The 19,320-nt window shown below is 46.3% G+C and overlaps 7 protein-coding genes across 7 annotated transcripts, besides 2 other annotated features; 4 read left to right on the top strand and 3 right to left on the bottom strand.

Moving 5' to 3' along the window:
* Positions 1-1,407: 1,407 nt before the first annotated feature.
* PENARI_c002G00074 (uncharacterized protein) lies at positions 1,408-1,728 on the bottom strand (the record flags this gene model as incomplete). Its single annotated transcript, XM_022627131.1, has 3 exons — positions 1,408-1,489; positions 1,547-1,662; positions 1,711-1,728. 3 exons carry the CDS (start codon positions 1,726-1,728, stop codon positions 1,408-1,410), a joined length of 216 nt encoding a protein of 71 aa, XP_022492740.1.
* A 900-nt stretch (positions 1,729-2,628) lies between these two features.
* Positions 2,629-4,611, top strand: PENARI_c002G09156 (hybrid sensor histidine kinase/response regulator; the record flags this gene model as incomplete). The annotated part of the gene is made up of 1 exon (XM_022627777.1): positions 2,629-4,611. The coding sequence occupies one exon, from the start codon at positions 2,629-2,631 to the stop codon at positions 4,609-4,611; it is 1,983 nt and encodes a 660-aa protein (XP_022492167.1).
* Positions 4,612-8,089: 3,478 nt separating this feature from the next.
* Positions 8,090-11,058, top strand: PENARI_c002G02196 (uncharacterized protein; the record flags this gene model as incomplete). The annotated part of the gene is made up of 5 exons (XM_022627287.1): positions 8,090-8,766; positions 10,026-10,533; positions 10,582-10,660; positions 10,712-10,890; positions 10,999-11,058. The coding sequence occupies 5 exons, from the start codon at positions 8,090-8,092 to the stop codon at positions 11,056-11,058; spliced, it is 1,503 nt and encodes a 500-aa protein (XP_022492960.1).
* A 133-nt stretch (positions 11,059-11,191) lies between these two features.
* Positions 11,192-12,528, bottom strand: PENARI_c002G03363 (2,3-butanediol dehydrogenase; the record flags this gene model as incomplete). The annotated part of the gene is made up of 5 exons (XM_022627362.1): positions 11,192-11,319; positions 11,410-11,976; positions 12,042-12,296; positions 12,353-12,386; positions 12,436-12,528. 5 exons carry the CDS (start codon positions 12,526-12,528, stop codon positions 11,192-11,194), a joined length of 1,077 nt encoding a protein of 358 aa, XP_022492786.1.
* Positions 12,529-13,614: 1,086 nt separating this feature from the next.
* On the top strand, positions 13,615-13,946 carry PENARI_c002G09673 (uncharacterized protein; the record flags this gene model as incomplete). Its single annotated transcript, XM_022627808.1, has 3 exons — positions 13,615-13,629; positions 13,690-13,873; positions 13,930-13,946. 3 exons carry the CDS (start codon positions 13,615-13,617, stop codon positions 13,944-13,946), a joined length of 216 nt encoding a protein of 71 aa, XP_022492952.1.
* Positions 13,947-15,455: 1,509 nt separating this feature from the next.
* On the top strand, positions 15,456-16,277 carry PENARI_c002G04279 (uncharacterized protein; the record flags this gene model as incomplete). Its single annotated transcript, XM_022627433.1, has 1 exon — positions 15,456-16,277. One exon carries the CDS (start codon positions 15,456-15,458, stop codon positions 16,275-16,277), a length of 822 nt encoding a protein of 273 aa, XP_022492401.1.
* Positions 16,278-16,918: 641 nt separating this feature from the next.
* PENARI_c002G03790 (uncharacterized protein) lies at positions 16,919-17,467 on the bottom strand (the record flags this gene model as incomplete). The annotated part of the gene is made up of 2 exons (XM_022627390.1): positions 16,919-17,097; positions 17,149-17,467. The coding sequence occupies 2 exons, from the start codon at positions 17,465-17,467 to the stop codon at positions 16,919-16,921; spliced, it is 498 nt and encodes a 165-aa protein (XP_022492608.1).
* Positions 17,468-18,206: 739 nt separating this feature from the next.
* Positions 18,207-18,260: a sequence feature (Short protein (PENARI_c002G09426, OGE57460.1) was converted to a misc_feature.).
* A 101-nt stretch (positions 18,261-18,361) lies between these two features.
* Positions 18,362-18,385: a sequence feature (Short protein (PENARI_c002G09426, OGE57460.1) was converted to a misc_feature.).
* Positions 18,386-19,320: the final 935 nt, after the last annotated feature.

Raw genomic sequence — 19,320 nt, 5'->3', positions numbered from 1 at the left:
CCACCGTATCATTGGAGAGTGGAGGTCTTCTGCCTTATTGTAAAAGACCGATCCCAGTAGATTGCGATCGTGGAATGTCTCGTGCTTATTAGCACTAATCATCGGAGAGATCGAACCAAGTGCATGGAAATTGCGGGGTTTCGGGGAACCGTTCTCTAGCCGCTATGTTCGACCAGTAATCGCCTCGTCTGTGCATATAACATCGATGGGCTTCATTTTCATTGGCATAGCTAGCAGATAAGATTGAATCACCCACGTCAACATGAGAGCCTATCCTTCCCCTTTCGCCATGGCAGCTCAAAAGAAGGTCCCCAAATCTCTCCTTGGAATGATTGGTGAACTAGTCGTCTAGTCTGTGTATAGTTCATAATGCGGGGCCGACTACTTGGAAAAGATAGGTGCTTCAAGTAGAGAGTAAAGTCGGCAGAATTCGGAAATCCTAAAAGCATAAATCGAATTGCCAATGCCGGACGTAAACGGCAATTTCTGCGCGTGTGAGCGAGTCCGATTTAAGCTAAGTTGAGCATACACCAGCATTCTTGGCAATAATTCTCTCGGTGCCGGAAGTGCTTTTCTTCCAATAGACTCTCCTGAAGGTGCCGCGGTGTGTCGGGTCCTTAATTTGCGAATCACTTTACTGTACAGAAACGTTACTGCACCTAGGTTATTCGCTTTCAAATTAAGAAAATTCGGCTTGTAAGTATTAGAAAGCGTTTGAAAACTAACGCACTGAACCTGTTGGAGCCACCAAAATCTTTATTCAATGTGCAATTTTGTTCGTGCTCGTAAATAGATCCTGTGATCAGGGCTGTGTACCTTCGCGGTTTCTGAAGTTTACCTTCGTCTAGCACTGCACTAGACTCTAGAGGGACTGTCCCCAAAGCAGGATATGATATCTAGGGACTTCTCTCGCTAGTTCGCCAAATATTGCAAAATGCTTTATGCAATCTGCAGTCATAGATAAGCATCTCTTTTACCTGATATATGTCCATACTTATATACAGTGGTATGGAGAGTAGATGTCTTGCCCAATAACTTGGTGGTCTTCCTCACGCACCTGATTCATTCAGCTACTTGGCTTAAAAAATGTGGGGATATAAGGATATGCCAGCATAGGAGTTACGCCTTACCATTTACTTTATTCATTACATTGTACCTTCCAAATTAGAGACCAGTCGCTCGGAGTAGAACCGACCAGTAAGGACAATAAAATCTTGGACCAATTTAGTGGCAAGGGGTCTACGCGATGAATGAGCTTCCTCTACATATATGAAGGCAGCCAGCACAGTGGTCAATTTGGTTAGGTAGCACGAATCATGACGTTATTTTGGTAGAACACATGGAACCCAACGCAAAAATTATGCTAGGCTATGCAGCTCTCTCAGAAGGGCCGAACCAACATCAAGCTTAGGAGGAGCTATCAGGTGTGATATTATCAATCAGAGGGTCTGACTGAAGCTTTTCGAGGACTGAATCTGGTATACAGGCGCTGGAATGCATATTAGTAAAACACCCGATGAAGTGTTGTAGTAGAGAGGCCACATACACGAAGCCTCTAGCGACCATATCTGGGAACCTGTTGATTACAGTTCCACCGTTTCCGTTAATCTGTTGGATGTAGGTATTGATCTGCTCAGTGGTGGCTGAGTCTTGAAAGGTTACCTGTCTTCGTTAGTGGGGAACGTAGGAGACGAAGGGAAATTAATCTACAATATAATTCGTGGCCATCTTGTCAGGGCGTGTGCAATTGATGTGGAATTCTTGCTGAACGGAAGAATAAAAGCTTAGATTGCAGATTATTCCTCGACGGTAATCACGCTGCGTATATTATTAAGCTACATGTGCGTTGAACCGAGGAAGCAAAATGACATCATCGCTCCGGGAATCCTCAATGGGTGATGGCGGAACCCATTGGAGTGAGGTTACTAACTCGATATTAACATCATACTGGGTATCTGCCTTGGAGCAGACAAACCTGCTAAGATCTGGAGAGTATTGCAGTCTGTGCGCCTTGAAATCATCGAGGGTACTGACTTTTCTCCGCACACCATGCTCAGTAGGTTTATGCGTCGAGATTGGTGTTTCCCGAATTATCTGGTGGAAACTTTGCGAAATACTTCTGCGATAGAGGTCGGGTACATGACTTATTGATGTTCGCGTTCTTTGTTCAACGTGCGCAACGATCAGCTGAGCTCTCCCAAACCAGGATCTGATCCCTTATTTTGATTCGTTGTTGTGACTGTCTTCATTTCGCCTCGCCATTTAGACAGGACCTCAATCCGTACAATGGACTCCAAATGGATTTTGCGGGTCTTCTTTGCTTAACTCAAATCAACGCCGGCACTGCAGTAACTTCCGACGGCTTGCGATTGGACATTGGTGAGGCCGTCAATGAAAATTGATATTCCGCGATGATATCGATGACCTCATTTCGCGCTGGACGCACGATCTATTGCCGCGAGCGTAGTCGTTGAAACACCTAGTTCTCAAACCACACCTTTCAAGGCGTATTATTGTTACCCTCAGCAACCCACTCCATCCATTTATCGCTCAGCTGATTGCCAACGCATATGCTTACGGAATCGTTACTACTAGAGGTTTACCATCAACGGCACACACAAGATAAAGATGGCTGCTGTCTTTGATGGTAATCTCTCTGCACAGGAGCTTGCTGACATGCTACCGACCGGCGTTGCAATTATCAATCAAAATGACGAGTCAATCATGGTGAACCGGCGTTTCCGGGAGCTTATGACCTGTTCAAGAGCTAAATCATTCGAATGCTGGTCACAATCAATCCACCCAGATGATTTCGACCGGATAGCCACTGCCTATCTTGAAACCTCACGCTCTAAGCATGCCCTTCGCATCGAGTTCCGCACTCGCAGCCGAATCCCTTTGTGGCGTGTTCTGATGTTGGCTCCGTTAGATGACGCTGATCTGCACCGGCTCAATTTAAGCAATGGAGGCTTTATCTGCACCATAGCAGATATTACCCACGAAAAGACGGCCGAGCTACTGCAAATGGATATTGCACGAGAAGCGCAAGAGCGCAAGCAACAACAGGAGCGCTTCATCGATATGATCAGTCATGAAGTCCGAAATCCTCTTTCTGCTATTCTTCATTGCACAGAGGATATACTTGAAGCAGTGAAGGACAAAGAAAGTAGTGGGGTACCTGTGGCAGACATTACACAAGCGGCAGAAACAATCAGCTTCTGCATTGCACATCAAAAGAATATTGTCGACGATGTCCTTACCTTCTCGAAGCTAGACGCATCAATGTTGACCTTGTCACCGCGAAGAGCTCAACCAAAACGACACTTGGCACGAACGTTGTCCATCTTTCGGCCGGAGCTTCGGAAGAAAGACATTCAATTTGAATACAAACTTGACCATTCATACTCAGATTGCGAGATTGAGTGGGCATTAGCCGATTTCAGCCGGATGAGCCAGGTTCTCATCAATCTGGTTTCCAATGCTATCAAATTCACCGCTAAAGCGAGCGGTAAGAGAGAGATCAGAGTCTCCATTGGCGCCTCTACGAAGCGGCCGCCGTCTTACCCCCCCAATGTTGTTTTTTTCGAATCCGGCGAAAATGCACTTCGCTTAGATGCCACAAACACACCTGAGTGGGGAGAGAATCCAATCGCATATGTGATGGTTGCCGTAAAGGATACAGGGATTGGCATTAGTGACCAAGCTCAAAAGCGGCTCTTTGAGCGCTTCAATCAAGCCACACCTAGAACCGATAGCGTTTACGGTGGTTCTGGTCTTGGCCTCAATGTGAGCAGAAAGCTCTGTCACCTTCACGGTGGAGAAATCGGCGCAAGCTCAAGGGAAGGGGAAGGGAGCACGTTTGGTTTCTTCTTCAAGGTCAGACGGGAAGTTGAGCCATCTAGTCCCGATCTGCCTACTTACGACGATTCCGAGATTGACCAGTTATCTGGTGGGATCCAAGCGCTGAGCAACAAGGCTATCGGGGTCAATAACCGGACGAAGTCTCCTGAAATCCCAGAGAATCCCATTATCACTCACATTCCGGAAATCTCCCCGGGTGCTGTGAGTGACGACAAATACATGCATACGTTGGAACTAGCTCACCAAGTTAATCTTGACGAGCCTTCCGCGAGCGAGCACCAAATCTTGCACCCTGATCTCAACGTCGACGGAATCTCAAAAAGCCCAGAAGTGTCCGGCACCATTGGCGTGAAATCTGATACAAAAATTCGGCATGTTCTCGTGGTGGAAGATAATATAGTCAATCGACAAATCGTTTCTCGGAAGCTGCAATCCTTGGGGTTCCATATCTCGGAGGCAACGAACGGCCAAGAGGCCTTGGATGCTGTCCGACGTGAGGAATTTGACTGCATCCTCATGGATCAAGAAATGCCAGTCATGGATGGAATGTCCGCAACTATGGCAATCCGCAATCTTGGTCGCGACTGTGCATCGAATATCCCTATTCTTGGGGTCACTGCAAATGTGAGGGCGACTCAACAAATAGAGATGTTAGACGCTGGTATGGACGATATTATCCATAAGCCATATCGAACGAATGACTTGTTCGAGAAGATAAATCAACTGTTAGTACTCAGGTCGAAGAAATGAAATGTTAGAGTGGCTGCCAGATATCACCTTTAAATTACCTAGAGTCTTGGTTACTAAACAGATATGCCCCTATCATATAGTAGATGAATTAAATATATACTAACCAGGAACGACTGGTTGTTTACGCGAATTTATTAATGATGAGCGTACCATGAAATACAGCTCGGGCATGTAAACAAGGGAGAGTGGTGAATTGGCGTAGAATGAAAAGCGGCAAGGGCGAGCACAAAAAAGGAAAGAGAAAGCTGTTATTTGTTTTGGGTTGAGAAAGGTCCTCATACTGCCTTCAACCTCGCTGATCTGGTTCGACCAGCGACAAAAGATCCGGTCGCGTCACGTTTGATAGTCAAAGTTTGTAATATTTCAGAATCATATAACTTATCATCGGGGTTCATTGAAAACTATTGAGAAAATGGGGAATGAGAGGATTCTGCCATAATTCTGTAAGTGAATTGGACTCCTGAATACTTTTGATCAGTCTAAAAAAAAAAAAAAAGGTGAATAACTGGTAACGCGTTATAGACTTGACATCACAGATCGTCGGCCCATTCAGGGATGGCTCTGCACTTCCCATCTGTTTACCTGCCCGAAAAGGCGGATGTTCGTCAGCATGATATCATGGCGAGCAATTATATACAAACCATTTATATCTGCCCCTTCCCCACCTTCAAGTCTAATTTTAAGGATTTTTTTTTGAACCAAACAATTGCCTAGACACAAATTTGTACTCTCCAACTTCTATCACCGATATGTTGACATTTGTGAAAAAAGCAGAGGAAGCGATGACGAGCAAGCAGCCCGAAAGGGACAGCTCCTCCAATCATGGATCTCATAATTCAGATTCAGATCCAAGTAATAAGGCCGATACACAAGTGATTAGTGATAAAGGTGTGGCAGCTATCTACCTTCGATAATTGCAGCACAAGAAGTTGACCTGTCTAGAAAATCATGGGGCCAATTTCAGCAGATTTTCTGGCGATAATAATCTCGATTCAGTCAGACACTACGGCAGCAACGACACTTCTGGCCCGCATGACTCTAAGGTCGCAAATAAGCTCGATCCTCGGGTTGATTCCAGCAAAGATGACAACAATATCCCTGGTTGGATGATCGCGTGAATGCTGGCATTAGTGGACAGAGAAACATAGTAACAGGTATAATTCAGAGGTTGGGTTTGCTGTCTTGCTATTGTCTGTCATACACTAACGGAAGCCGAAGCGGCTTCAACATAAAAGAAAAACGCGAGAAGGTTACCGACGGAAGCGTGCCCTTGTGTATTATAGAAAGTGGATTTTTCGTTAAAGAGGCGTCAACTACTCGTGCTTTGGTTTTCTCACTTGCAATGGCGCACCTCACATGTACCAATGCTCTCACTGCACTTTCATACCCAACTGTTCAGCCCAACGATATGGAGATGTCTTAAATATTGACCATTTTTGGCTGAACTATGATAGAGTCAATGGTTGCCTGGTGAATATCAACCGGCTAGCCTCTTCATTTTCGGCGGCCAACTTGGCCCCAAATTGCTACAACTGCCAAAATATACCTACCGCCCAACACAACAGAGGCTAATTACTCGTTTCCAAACACTTATTGAAAGGTGTCATAGCCAATGATCATATATACTTATCGACCAACTATCTGATCCTACGCTTAGACTCAACATAAAAACAAAGCAGCTGTTCGTGCTGGCAGTACGAACAGTTCGGGATAGTTCTGTCACATTGTGTATTGCTCTCTCGGCAACACTTGCAGGGTATAGTGCTCACGCGAGGAGCGATGATCTCCTGCCTCCTGTTTGAAGATGAAGGACTCGGTGGCATATCATGAGTGATCGCTTGTCGATTTTGATGGTCAAATTGATCGTTGCTTGTACAGCGAAACCATTCTTTTATAGAAACAAAGACGGTCGCAGAAGGCCTGCTGAGGATTAGCACGGGAACCGAGCTTTGTCTGGTAGGGTAAACATGATATGGGACTTACATCTTTTTCCTAGGCCGAGACGTGTAAGTGAGTGGGGTGAGATGCGCGAGATAAGTATGTAGTCCTCATATATCGCGATGCACTTAATTGTCTCATGTGTATGCTTTTGTGTATGAAATCTGGCGGGGAGAGGTAGACCTAACCTAATATAGACTTGACCGATTGAAATATAGAATTAATTTACACAAAATCCCGCGTTTTCTCTACTGTAAGCGATATCTATCATGCGGTAACAAACTGCCAAACCAATGACAGCTGGTACGATCCGGCGTCAAGCGGAAAGATGAGGTGGGGCAATCGTCTTCCAAGGTTGCTTGCTTACCCTACATGTACTTTTGTACTCACTCGCTAGTGTAAAGTTAGAGTGTGTCCGGAACCTGTATGACATCATCTCAGGATAATCGACAATCCCCTTCCCCAGGTACATGCTTTTAGCTAGACTAATGCTTCGTGGACTGTCATTGGGCGGTGCTTTGACGCTGCCATGTGTTCCAGTGTTCCTGGAAGAGATTCCCAGGATAGTATGCTTGCTGCAGCCAGCAGCCTACGCAATCTGCAATACAAATTGCTCTCCACTCTGAATCATGTGGGGAAGCTCATGGTCTGTGGGTTAAATTGGGCGACTCGACTCTTGTGACCACTCGGGGCTGAAGATCTGCGCGTACCAAGGGATGGTTTTCGAGGTGGGGTACCAAGGAATCTGGTGTATAGAAGTTATAAAGTACAAGGATCTTGATTACCTGCGTAATGGAACCACAGTGTTTACTTCATGCCACGCTTACCACACCAAATATGCTTCATACTGTCTGATATATCGCACATTTAACCGAGCCCAGAAAATGTGACATCACCACACGCCCTCCGTCAATAAGGGCACCGTTCTCCGACAGAAACTGCACGATCTCCTGGCCTCTGGGAAGTTTCAGAATCTAAATCAGCTCAATCTGGCTTTATTTCAATCGAGGGACGTTTATCTAAATGTACCATAATGCCGGATATAATGTGAACCTATGAGCGTTCTCTTTGTCCCCGTTTGCCACCTGTGATGATCATTATTCCTGACGGGCCAGGCTTTGTTCGAATAGCCTCGACTCTGTACAAGCCATTTCTCCATCCTGGAAACCTTTGCCTTTCATTGGTGGTATCTCGGCGCGAGCCTCCCTTGGGCAATGCTGCAAATGCAGGTATTTGGCGGTTCTTTGGCCTCCGCCTGTCGGCTTGTGATCTGCGGTGGCTTTAGATCTCGACCACGGCCCACAATGTGCGTTCATACCATTGGAGCTGCTGAGCTACCGACATCATGATCCGGATTCTGGTTATTCACCCCTGGATCTTGAAATAACATGTTAAGCGTTGGTTCGTGATGGTTATAAGAGCCAAGATTGAACTCCTCTGCCATCCCACCTTCCCCAATACTTCTAATGTCCTTTCCTTCCTAGAGTATGATATTTCAACAATCATAACTCGATATTTCTTTCGGAGACTACATCGCGCGATGGCTACAATGCTTGAGCATCCGAGTACCATAAAATCTTTAGAACCAGACACGCAATTCGTGATTCCGGCAGCTACGGTCTGGTCGAACCCTTCCCACATCACTTGCAAAGAAGGTGATTTCCTTTCCGAAGCTTTGCGGACCAAACAAGGCAGCGAAAAGACAGCCAACCTCCCATTAAATCAAGAATTGAGGCCGCAGGTGGGGCCCAAAAGCCGGCCACGGCGTGGCTCGAAGATTCAGCCTTCCCAAGACGCTGTCAGCCCAGAGAGGACCCGGTATCTCGAACGCAACCGCATTGCTGCGAACAAATGCCGCTTAAAGAAGAAGCAAGAGCGCGAGGAAATCCAGCGTATGCTACAAAAAGAGACAGCCAAGCGGAACACACTCCTAGCTGAGGTCAAAAAATTGAAAGAGGAGACCTGGCGGCTCAAAAACGGGGTCTTTGCGCACGCGAAATGCGGGGACGATCGGATCAACCTACAGCTCACAAAAATGACACAAAAACTCCTCGAGAAGAGCTCGTTGCAGTGTCCGTCTGTTTTGGATATTACGTGTTCCGATAAGTCGGAGGGGGGAATGAAAACAGACGAGGAGGGGTTGAAAACAGACCTGTCTACAGTCTCTCCAGCGTCTTCGGTGGATGACACAGCGACTTGTGCCGAAATCTTTGATTGGTACGTTGATTTACCTAACATGTAACCTAGCTTAACGTTATGTCTGAGAGTACATGTATACTCAGTTCACGACGCATTATAAATGAAATCAGCCATTCATACTGTGAACCAATGTTTGATTTAGATTAATTGATTTACAATACGTCCCTGTTTCTCGGCCATATTTACTGAGACACGCGTCCCGGCAACCTGTCTAACGAGAGATTGGAGATCTCTTAATCGTTAGCGCCCTTGTCTCTTTCAAGGAGGTGCAAGTAGGGTTCCCCGGGTGGCTCGGATAAATCAACCACCAATGATATAAGGCGATCCGCGGAGTGTGGGGAATTTGATACCTGAGGTATTCCAAGCTTCTGCAATTGAATTATTTCCTTGGCTTTGCTCCGTTCTACTGTAGCTGGCCATAATGGTTGGTCACAACAACTTGCCACCGCAAGACAGAGATGACCCGCGTTACTGTGTTATCTCCGGAGTCCTTTTCCGCTACAGAAAATTGCCACCGCACGACTGCAAGGACCCACGTTATTGTGTTGTATCCGGGGTCCTTTTCCGCTACACAAAATTGCCACCGCACAACCCATGTTGTTGTTAACTCCGGAGTCCTTTTCCGCTACTTTATCTACTTCAGCTCCGTATTCAGTACCAGGATGGTAATTTTCATCACTTTATTCCAACAAGTGCTTTCAAATCACTTTTGGGATATTGCTTCCGTTGCAACGGGCATTTTCTTTTAGCATGTTTGATCTCAATCGCTTCTCGCCTAAGATGGGTCCGTCGCTGGCCCAATTCACTCGTAAGGACATTATGGGCTCGGTATTTGAAACCACCAAGAGGTTAACATCATTACGCTGGCCAACAGATAATTGCTGAATATAGACTTAGATATGACCAGTTGGAGCCTGTTGGAATGGGCATATCTGGTCTCGTGTGGTATGCTACCAGCTCGTATCACGACGTGCAATTTCTGATAAGCCCCTTTTGTTATAGTTCAGCAAGAGATCAAATTACAAATCGAACAGTCGCGGTAAAAAAGCTTTGCGACCCATTCAGGACAGCAGCAGTGACGAAGCGCATGTTCCGCGAGGTTAAATTGCTTATACAGCTTGAACATGAGAACGTTCGTCTCCCAATCTTGTACTTGGATCATGGCTTAACCAAGGAAAGATTATCAATTTAAGGGACATATTCGTTTCACCCTCCGAAGAAATGTACAGATTCGCCCCCTTCCTTGTTCTATACTGAGCACAGCTAACTACGAAAAGCTATCTCGTGACGGATCTTATGGCAACGGACCTCCACACTCTGCTAAAGACCAAGAAGGTCGACGACCAATTTACTCAAATTTTCGTTTATCAGATTATAGTGAGGCCCTCGGTAGCAAACGGATCAACTTCAATGCTAAATCAGAACCAGCGCGGACTCAAATATGTACATTCAGCGGGCATCGTACACCGCGATCTTAAACCGAGCAATATCTTGGTCAATGAGAACTGCGATCTAAAAATCTGCGACTTTGGCCTAGCACGCACCCAGGACTCTCGTATGACCGGTTATATCTCGACTAGATACTACAGGGCTCCGGAGGTTATGCTTACCTGGAAGCGCTATAACGAGAAAGTCGATATCTGGAGCGCAGGTTGCATTTTCGCCGAGATGATCATGGGCCGACCACTCTTCCCAGGAAAAGATCATATCGATCAGTACTGTGTGATCACACAGTTACTTGGAAGCCCGCCAGAAGACGTGATTGCAAATGTGAGCAGTCAAAGCGTAAGTGATCCTATATTTGAGGCATTTACCTGAAATTGACAGTCTTAGACATTGAAATTCATTCGCTCTTTACCAAAGCAAACACAAAAACCTCTCTCAAGAGTTATTCCTAACGCTAACGAGAAGGGTACGTTATTATACGTTCTTAAAGTCTTAATCCTTACTAATAGGCATCCAGCTGTTCCCTTGCTAGAGAGAATGCTTCAGATTGATCCAGAGAAGCGCTGCTCGGCAGAAGAGGCTCTCCAGGCGCAATACCTTGCACCCTACCATGACCCGGAAGACGAACCTGCAGCGGCGGAGCAATTTAACTGGAATTACTGCGAAGCAGATCTCCCAGCTGATGTCTGGAAAACGGTTATATATTCGGAGATTCTATCTTATCACGACTCTTCAAGTGGGAACTTGAATGCGATGATGTGTTCTTTCGATGAAATGGAAACGAGCTGATCGTCCTCGAATCAGCTGGCTCTCAAGGAGCTAGCAGTTACGATCCAACGCCTAACGTGGGATATTCTGCCTTAAGATAAATGCGTCAATTGACGTGGAAATTGGAGAGACGGTTTGGAACACTCTTTTACACTCATATTCAGTTGAGTCTAGCTTTTATTCAATAAAAAGACATACACGTATCACTTGTCGATCGCTTACTGCCCGTTCAGGACTGTACTTCCACCAAGATTTTGCAGTGTTGATCACGATGCTCTAGCAAAGACTTGAATCCTTTCCCCACTATTTCGCCAAGGGAGATACGTGCGGTGATCATTGCCTCAGGTTTCAGGTGACCTAAGTTTGTGTCAAAAGAGCCATGTTATAGCAGAAGTAGAAAACCGAAAAACAAGCTCATGGGGTAGGACAAGACGCTGCGCAACTTACCATCGCTCAAGGCTTGGATTGTATCCAAAAACGACGCCTCATCATACAATGCTGCACCCACATACCGGATCTCATTGTACATCAGCTGGTTTACGGGGAAGGACGGGCGTTTCTCCCACACAGCAATATTGACAATTGTTCCTTGAGTGCGACAAGCTGGAATTGCGTCTAGGAGTGCCTTCTCCACGCCAGCCGTATCGAAAATGATGTCTGCGCCGACTCCATTGGTTAACTCTCGGGTCATCTGCGCAACATTTACCTTCCTTGGATCAACCACATGCGTTGCGCCATACTGTAGACAGAGACTTTTGCGATTCTCCATTAGCTCTGCCACGATGATATTTTTGGCGCCTTGGAGCTTCAGCACTTGTAATAAGCCAAGTCCGATTGGACCACCGCCCACAACGAGTACCGAGTCCCCGGGTTTAAACAGCGAAATCTTGACTGCGTGCCACGCGACAGCAAGAGGCTCGATAAACGAAGCTGCTTCTAATGAGAAAGTGTCTGGAATTGGGTAGAAATGTCCTGCTGGTGCCACAATCTTTTCGGACATCCCTCCACCATACCCTGAAAATATTGAACATGTGAGCCTTATATCAATGTATATTCAATAGTAAACAACTGGAGCATACCACTCAGCCCTATGAACCCGATATTCTCGCAGCAGTGGTTATATCCCTGCTTACAAGGGGTACAGGTTCCATCGAAGATCGTCGGACGAACAACAGCGCGCTGTCCAACAGCAACATTCGTCACACCCTCACCGACTTCTTCTATAATCCCTCCGAACTCATGTCCAATGGATACTGGGTATGCAGAGCCAGTGATCCGATGTGGTTGCTGAGGGATCAGCACTGGGCCACCAATGTACTCGTGTAAGTCTGTCCCTTGTAAGAGATATGATTCCAATCAACAAGACTTAAAATAAAACGAGTAAGCTCACCGGTACCACAAATGCCAACATAGGCAGGCCGCATCTAGGTTTACGTTAGGCAAAAGGATGTTGATAAATGGTCTTAAACGGACTTTGACTTGACCTTTCCCGCAAATCGGCTCTTCTACATCGTCGACACGGACGTCATGCGGTCCATGGAAGCGGACGGACTTCATCATAGGCATGATTCTGAGCGTGGGGAGTAATTTGACGGACTAGGTAGGTGTGTACAACAAGTCGGTAAGTTCTGCTTGTGGTGTGGTAAATCGATCACCAATTATTGTAGCTTTCAAGACTGGCATGGACGCTGGTCCGGTGTATGATGGTATATATTGTAATTGAGATGTTTGCATTCTGTTACTTCGTTTTGGGTGTATAAGAGTTGCCAGGCAGATAAATACAATAACAGGGTAGATTGTTGAGGTAATGCCAAGAAACAAAATCAAGGTATCTTCTGGCAGTTTCACAGCGTGACATAAGAGCAGGGATGGGTTGACTGGAACGTACGCCCGTTTACCGGGTCACGATACCGGCAGCAGGATACCGGTAACATCTATCCAGAAGCAACACAAGGGGCCACTGACCCAGAAACATATTGCTTCGATTATGATAAATTTTGCAAAACAAACGTAGACTGGCCTTGATCTCAAGCTGCGTTAAAAGTTATCTATGAATTATATTTCACACCCTTCGATTTCAATGCGTAGATAAGGATAACAGGGAGTATGCAGTGCCTTGACGTTGGGCAATAGAGTTTATTGATTTCTGGCCACCAGAGCTGTATTACATGGGTTTGAAGAGGACTGGCTGAGGATGTAATAACATCTTAGGAGATAGACATAGCTTACTATTGCAGATAGTGAGCCTCAAATTACAAAGTTCGGCCAGGTTGGGGTATCAAGGGATGTCCCACAAGACCGGTTATCCGTGGTAGGGTATCCGTGGTAGGGTATCCGTGGTAGGGTATCCGTGATCGCCACTGTCCTAAACGCCACTTCCAACTTTTGAGTATGTACCATACGGAAATCTTGATCACTCGGTGGTTTAATCTTGAATGCTGGTTTTTTGTCAGCCAACATCACAGTATATGACGAAATCGTACCCCGTACGTGCGCCGGGATCGTGAAGTGATGACGTAGGAAAGCTTGAGCTACCCTTCATATAAATAGTTCCGTCGGAACGTATGCCTCATGACTTTTGAGAGTGCTTAACTATCATACACATCACACATCTTACTACCAATCAACACAACAACCAACCGAATATTCACAATGGAGACTGTTAAGGTTAGCAAACAAGACGACTAGCAATAACCTTACCCCGCATACTGACTAGAAGCATATTAGGATGCTGCCAACTACGTCTCAGAGACCGTCCAGGGCAAAGGTGCCGAGGCTTCCAAGGAGACCAACAAAAATGTCGCCAAGGATTCCAACGCCAATATAAGCACCCGTGCCAGCGCTGCGAAAGATGCGCTTGTTGATAAGAAAGACGAGAAATCCCATGACACAAAGGCAGATGTCCACAAGGGTAAGCAGTTTACTATGACTCGTTCATTTTCCGGACAGAAGACTGATGATTCCTAGAATCTGCTAAGCATTAAGGGATTATCGTGGCAATGGGACATGGATTCACGCAGGAGACATAACACCTATGGAATGTAATTAGTTACTATTAATGGAGCACACTTCTCGCCCCTACAAATCTGTCGGAAGAGGACTTAAGTGAAACCCACTCGTATCAGGCGAGAGCCACAATCATCGTCGAGTAGAACAATGCTGTAGGATGAACATTCAAGATTACCAATGGCTATTTTTTTTAACACTAGAGATTTAATACTTAGCATGAGAAAGTAAAGAAAGTGGCCTCGGGCTAAGGGGAACGGGGAACCTTGATAAGCTATGGCACCCGCTAGATACAGTAGTTTTCGAAATCAGTTAACCTCCATGCTCTTTCTTAATTCCCGAGCAAGGTTTGGACATGGGGCTAATCTTAATACGGAAAGACCACTCTCAATTTAACTGTCCACCACTTTTGTTCTTATAATCTTAGCAGACGGGCTTTCATTGAAGTCGCCCAAGCGAGCGGGTATTTCATGCGATGCGAATTTCTAAACTGCCTGGGTAACACCCTCAAACTGACACAGAATAAACATAACTAGAAGAATTGAACACAGAATCGTGGCTAGCTATGTCCTGGACAAGAAAAGTGCCTGGGAAGCCGAAAGGTATGATTTGTGGAATGAGAATGTTGAGGGCTAATAATTGAAGGTCAATTAAGCAAGCTACTTGCATGAGTAATTCATGGGTAATTCAAAGCCCTGCCTTATCTGATAACGATGATTGATAGCTTACTACCTTAGGGGGTGACAGCGAAGCGATATGCCGGCTACAACAACTATATGTCTCCGTGTACGTGCATAAAGATTGTCCCCACTTCCTGAAACGGACTTAGAGCCTCGTCAAGGCCTATCGTGGCCTAATGGCCGCTCCCATTGTTGGGCTGCCCTCGTAGCGCGACTTCGAAACTACTGTGAAGGTTCGGCGAAGCCCAGCACAACCTTGACTGTCCTGGCCCGCTACACGCTCTCTGGTTTACCTCATTCACCTTTTGAGCCTCGGGTAGACTCGACACGCTGTTGAACGAGTCGCTGACCTTCCTCCTTAATTCTCTTCGCAAGTCCTTCAGTCTTAAACAGTCCACTGGGACATGGGTGACTGTTCCTTGCGTGCCGATCGCGCAATGGTCGTAATCATGGAAGCCAAATGTCTTGGCGCAGGTAGAGAACGATAAAACGCCTGAGTGGCTTTGACAGTGCTCAACGGGTAAGTTGACTATTTTGGAAAATTGATTTAATTTCAACTAAATTGAATTATTAGGCCAAGAAAGGTTCCCCGTGTGTTTTTGGCCCCAAAAGGAGTTCAGCAAGACCAATCAATGATCCAACTCGATAATTGACCCACTGAAAACATTAATATCCTGCAGCTGGGGAGTGGCGGAGTCACTACGGAGTACACTATGTAAAGCCAGCGAAATCAATGCCTATGAGCCAAAGTCAACGATATCGTCCAGCGTCCTAGATTTATCCTCTCAACTTTTATTAAGTCACATCATGGCCAAACACCAGGAAAGTGAAGCGATGCCCAACTACGACGACGCATTGATCACATCATCTCGCTATGGTTCGCTTCCATCAACCATGAGTGTACATGGCCAGTGGACAAAATGGAAATCTATGAATCTCTGTGGTGCGAATTCCAAGGAACGTCTGTGTCTGATTGAGATGCAAACTGGCTATAGCGGCAAACCTCCGCTGGGGATGAGAACGGGATTTCTCCTGCGCGATGGGATGAGCACCAAGGATCAAGTTCTTGCTGCCGCCGGCGATGAGTCGCGCGGCCTCCATGCGTTCAATCCCGACGGCATCATCTTCTTGCCGCCACTTCATCCGGACCAGAAGTCTGACCACATGGATACGGAACTTATGCGCGCCGAACCTGGCACAAGCAACGACATCGCCTTCCACTTTTCCATCGAGGTAGGCGAGGAGGAGCGGCGGGAGGAGTTTGCGTGGAGGAAGGTCAAGAAGGGTGACGATCAAGCCAACAGAAATGGGTTTAAATTGGTTCGGCTCTCGTCTAGTCAACAAACACCCCAGCAGAGCGGCAGTAGCAGCGTCCAAAAACCATCTTCGTCCTCGTCTCCATTAGCAGGCCAACATGGTGAGACTGTCGCCTTTCTTGGATGGGTTATGGCCTGGCCCAGTCTGACACATGCGTTCACGCTTGAGCTGATGGATGGTCAGTCGGGCGCGTTGGGGGAGCGCTGGACTCTTATGGTTATCGTTACTGCAATCAGGCTCTATACACTGCACGTAAAGGGGAGAACGAGCAAGTTCGTCGTCGACATTGGAAAGAAGAATTCGGGAAAATAATTCCAGATGTTATAAGCAAACTGTACACACAGGATAATATCTGCCTCTGGCCCATTTTCATCGCCACGGCTAGCAGTTAGACCAATCCCATGATCATATACCGCAAGCCATATACCATGGGGTATACCAATATACAAAGCTACAATCAGCGCTTATCCAGTATACCGAGGGTTAGGGTGGGAAGATATCCAGAAACAATATATAAGGACACTCATTCAGGCAATTCCTATATCAACTCAAAAGCCGCGGAAGGAGGCCATAGGGGAATCAGCACGGAATGGCAGTCTGGTTCTAATCCCGTTTGACGGTGTTCTTCCATGATAGAGCAACCGCAAATACGTTTTATTAGGATTACATTGAAGATGTCCAAAACAACCTGGGACTGTCTTGGAAAATAAGTGTCAAAAGCAACGAAATACATAGGATTTTATATGCTTGAAAGCAATAATAACTGTATTGAGCAAGTGTTTCAAGTGTATAAATGATTCCATGAACTGTCCTATGTATGCTGAGAGTAAATTTTACTAGGCTTCCAAGGCCTCAACCTCCTCCAGTAAAACTATCAACAACACAACACCAAGACGAAGACCCTAACCTCCTAGTTGGACGAGCACACCATTGGCAAAATATGCCTCAGAGCTCTATAGATTCTTCAACTTGTTGAAGGTGGATTGCATCTGTCCATACTCATCCTGGTTCAGGTTGTTGTACAGAAGGCATGCAGAGCCACAGGGAGTCGGCACCGGACCACCGGCAGCATTGCCGTCGAAAACGGTTGAAAGAACCATGCAGGTAGAAGGCAGGCCGTCGATTTTGACACCTGAGAATGGTTAGCGTGATTCAAAATTGAGTGTTATTGTTATCTGCTCACCATTGTTCTCAACCGGACCATTAACCGTGACCGTGACCGACGGGTCGGACAAGCTCTCGGCGCACATATCGAAGTTGTACTGAGGCACTCCAGCGGGGGCGGTAATTTGGGTATCACGCCCCTCTAGATCCCTCGCTTTGGCAAAATGCGCGCCAACAATTGCACCGCCGAAACTAGCTGCAGCTGAGCCTACTTGAGCGACAGTCATGGCAACAGCATCACCGATAAGAGGAATGGCAACGAAAGGGCAATGGATCTGCTGACCCAACAGGTATACGGCTGCGGCGCCACCGACTGCTTTGAGGGAGATGGGAGTCATCTTATTGATTGGAAGAGTTTGAGATTTTCGTTTGGAAATTTGTGTGAGACTTCGTTGGTATGATGAGAAGAAGAAGAAAGGCAGAGATGAAGGTTGATGGGTGTTTTATACCCATCCGGAGCAACCCACGACAAAAGGCATACTCATGATATCTCGCATAACTTTCCATGATCAGGAAGTACTCATAATCCAACTGGTGACTAAAGCAGGTAGCGTCAAAGTTAGTATTCATGAGTAAATGGTAGCTGACGTATGATCTGACAAAAATCATGCCGTGGGTTGAAGCAGGTGCTCAATTGAGGCCAAGTAATGGCCCCAAGGATGTTACGTTAGGATCCTTCGTGAAGGTCAGGTCTACACAGGAATATGGGGCCATTTCTCGCTCGCACCTAGTTAGCTTGGGTCCACAGCTTGCCCGAAGTAAACAAATTGGCTCAAGGCAGGTTTGCAGCATGATACAACACATAACTCGAAGGGGGCCAAGTATACATAGATTGACCGACCCACGCCCTCGCCCAGGGAAAGTGGGGTGCCTTACGCTGCAGACCAATACGCCAATCACACACAAATTTCCATGCGAGCGGATCAGAAGGGGCTCTATGGGGAAAGAGCGATTTAGAAACCTGGAAGACCAAAATTGGTCCATAGCAATACTGTGGGTCATAGAGAACGGCATGATCAAGATGACAGTGGGGGTTGGCCCCCAAAATAGTAGTGCAGACCCCGGAACTTCAACAATTTATTGCCTCACAAGCTTGATGAGGAAGGTAGGCACCATAAACAGATAGATGGTCTGATAAAATGTTAGATAGATTCATGACTGCTATTTCAATATATCAATTGGCAGTAAAGAACGCGCGGTCTGAGTAGTCAGATAGACGGATTAGGGCATACCTTGTTTGACATTGTCCTGGCCATTGAGAAAGATGGATGGGCAATCTACGGAATCCTCCAGTGATAGTGGGGAATTCACATCCACAGCATCTCGGGGAGGGTTTCGGAATGGTTTCGGAATGTTACGCAAGTGTTAAGAGTAAGAAGCTATTTATTATTACCATCTTAATCTTCATATCTGCTATTTTCACATTTGTCCCCTACTGTCAAACTACAAACACTTTGCAGACCATGGATCCCGAGCCACTTTCACCGTTGTTCTACTACATGATAGCGAGCGTGCTCAACATTATCGGTCTCAAAACTCGCCGGCAAACCCGTCTTCTGTTGCTGGGACCGATCTGGCTATTTTCTCTAATGTCATTGGCCACGTCCCATAGGCTGTCTTGGATGATTGGGGCTGATAGCACTTTCGCAAGCTTGGTGGTCTTCTATCTCCTTTACTCGACAAAGACGTTCGTTTTTGATCAGCATGCTGTTAATCCAGAGCTTAGCACACATGACTGGAGCTTCGTCGACTGTTACAGGACTTGGAACAATCCTCGAAAGCTACCATTACAGCTTTCGGCCCTCGAAAAGGAGGCGCCAAGTGATTCTAAATCTCGAGCACTTTTCTCCTTCAATCGGACAACGAAGGCAGCAACTTTGTGGGCGTTCGAGCACTTTGTCTTTCAGAAAGTCTTCATTCATGCGCTTGGGCAAGTAGTCGTAGCCGACTTCTCGCCCGAAATGGAAGTTGCCTTCCAGCTATCATCCCATCAAATCCAAGTTCGCGCCATTATGTCAGTCCAATGGATTTGGCGCGCTTATTTCTTTCTAGAATTTTATCATTCTCTTCTGGCTATTGTGTTCGTGGCCATCTTGCGATTCGATTATCCCGAAGATTGGCCACCTCTCTTTGGGAGCCCAATGGAAGCGTACAGCGTGCGAGGCTTTTGGGGCCGGTTCTGGCATAGGTT

This window comes from Penicillium arizonense, assembly GCF_001773325.1.
Source record: "Penicillium arizonense strain CBS 141311 chromosome Unknown PENARI_contig002, whole genome shotgun sequence".
Taxonomy (NCBI): Eukaryota; Fungi; Ascomycota; class Eurotiomycetes; order Eurotiales; family Aspergillaceae; genus Penicillium; species Penicillium arizonense.
Note: the sequence above shows the minus strand (reverse complement) of the source record. Positions and strands in the feature narration are given on the sequence as shown.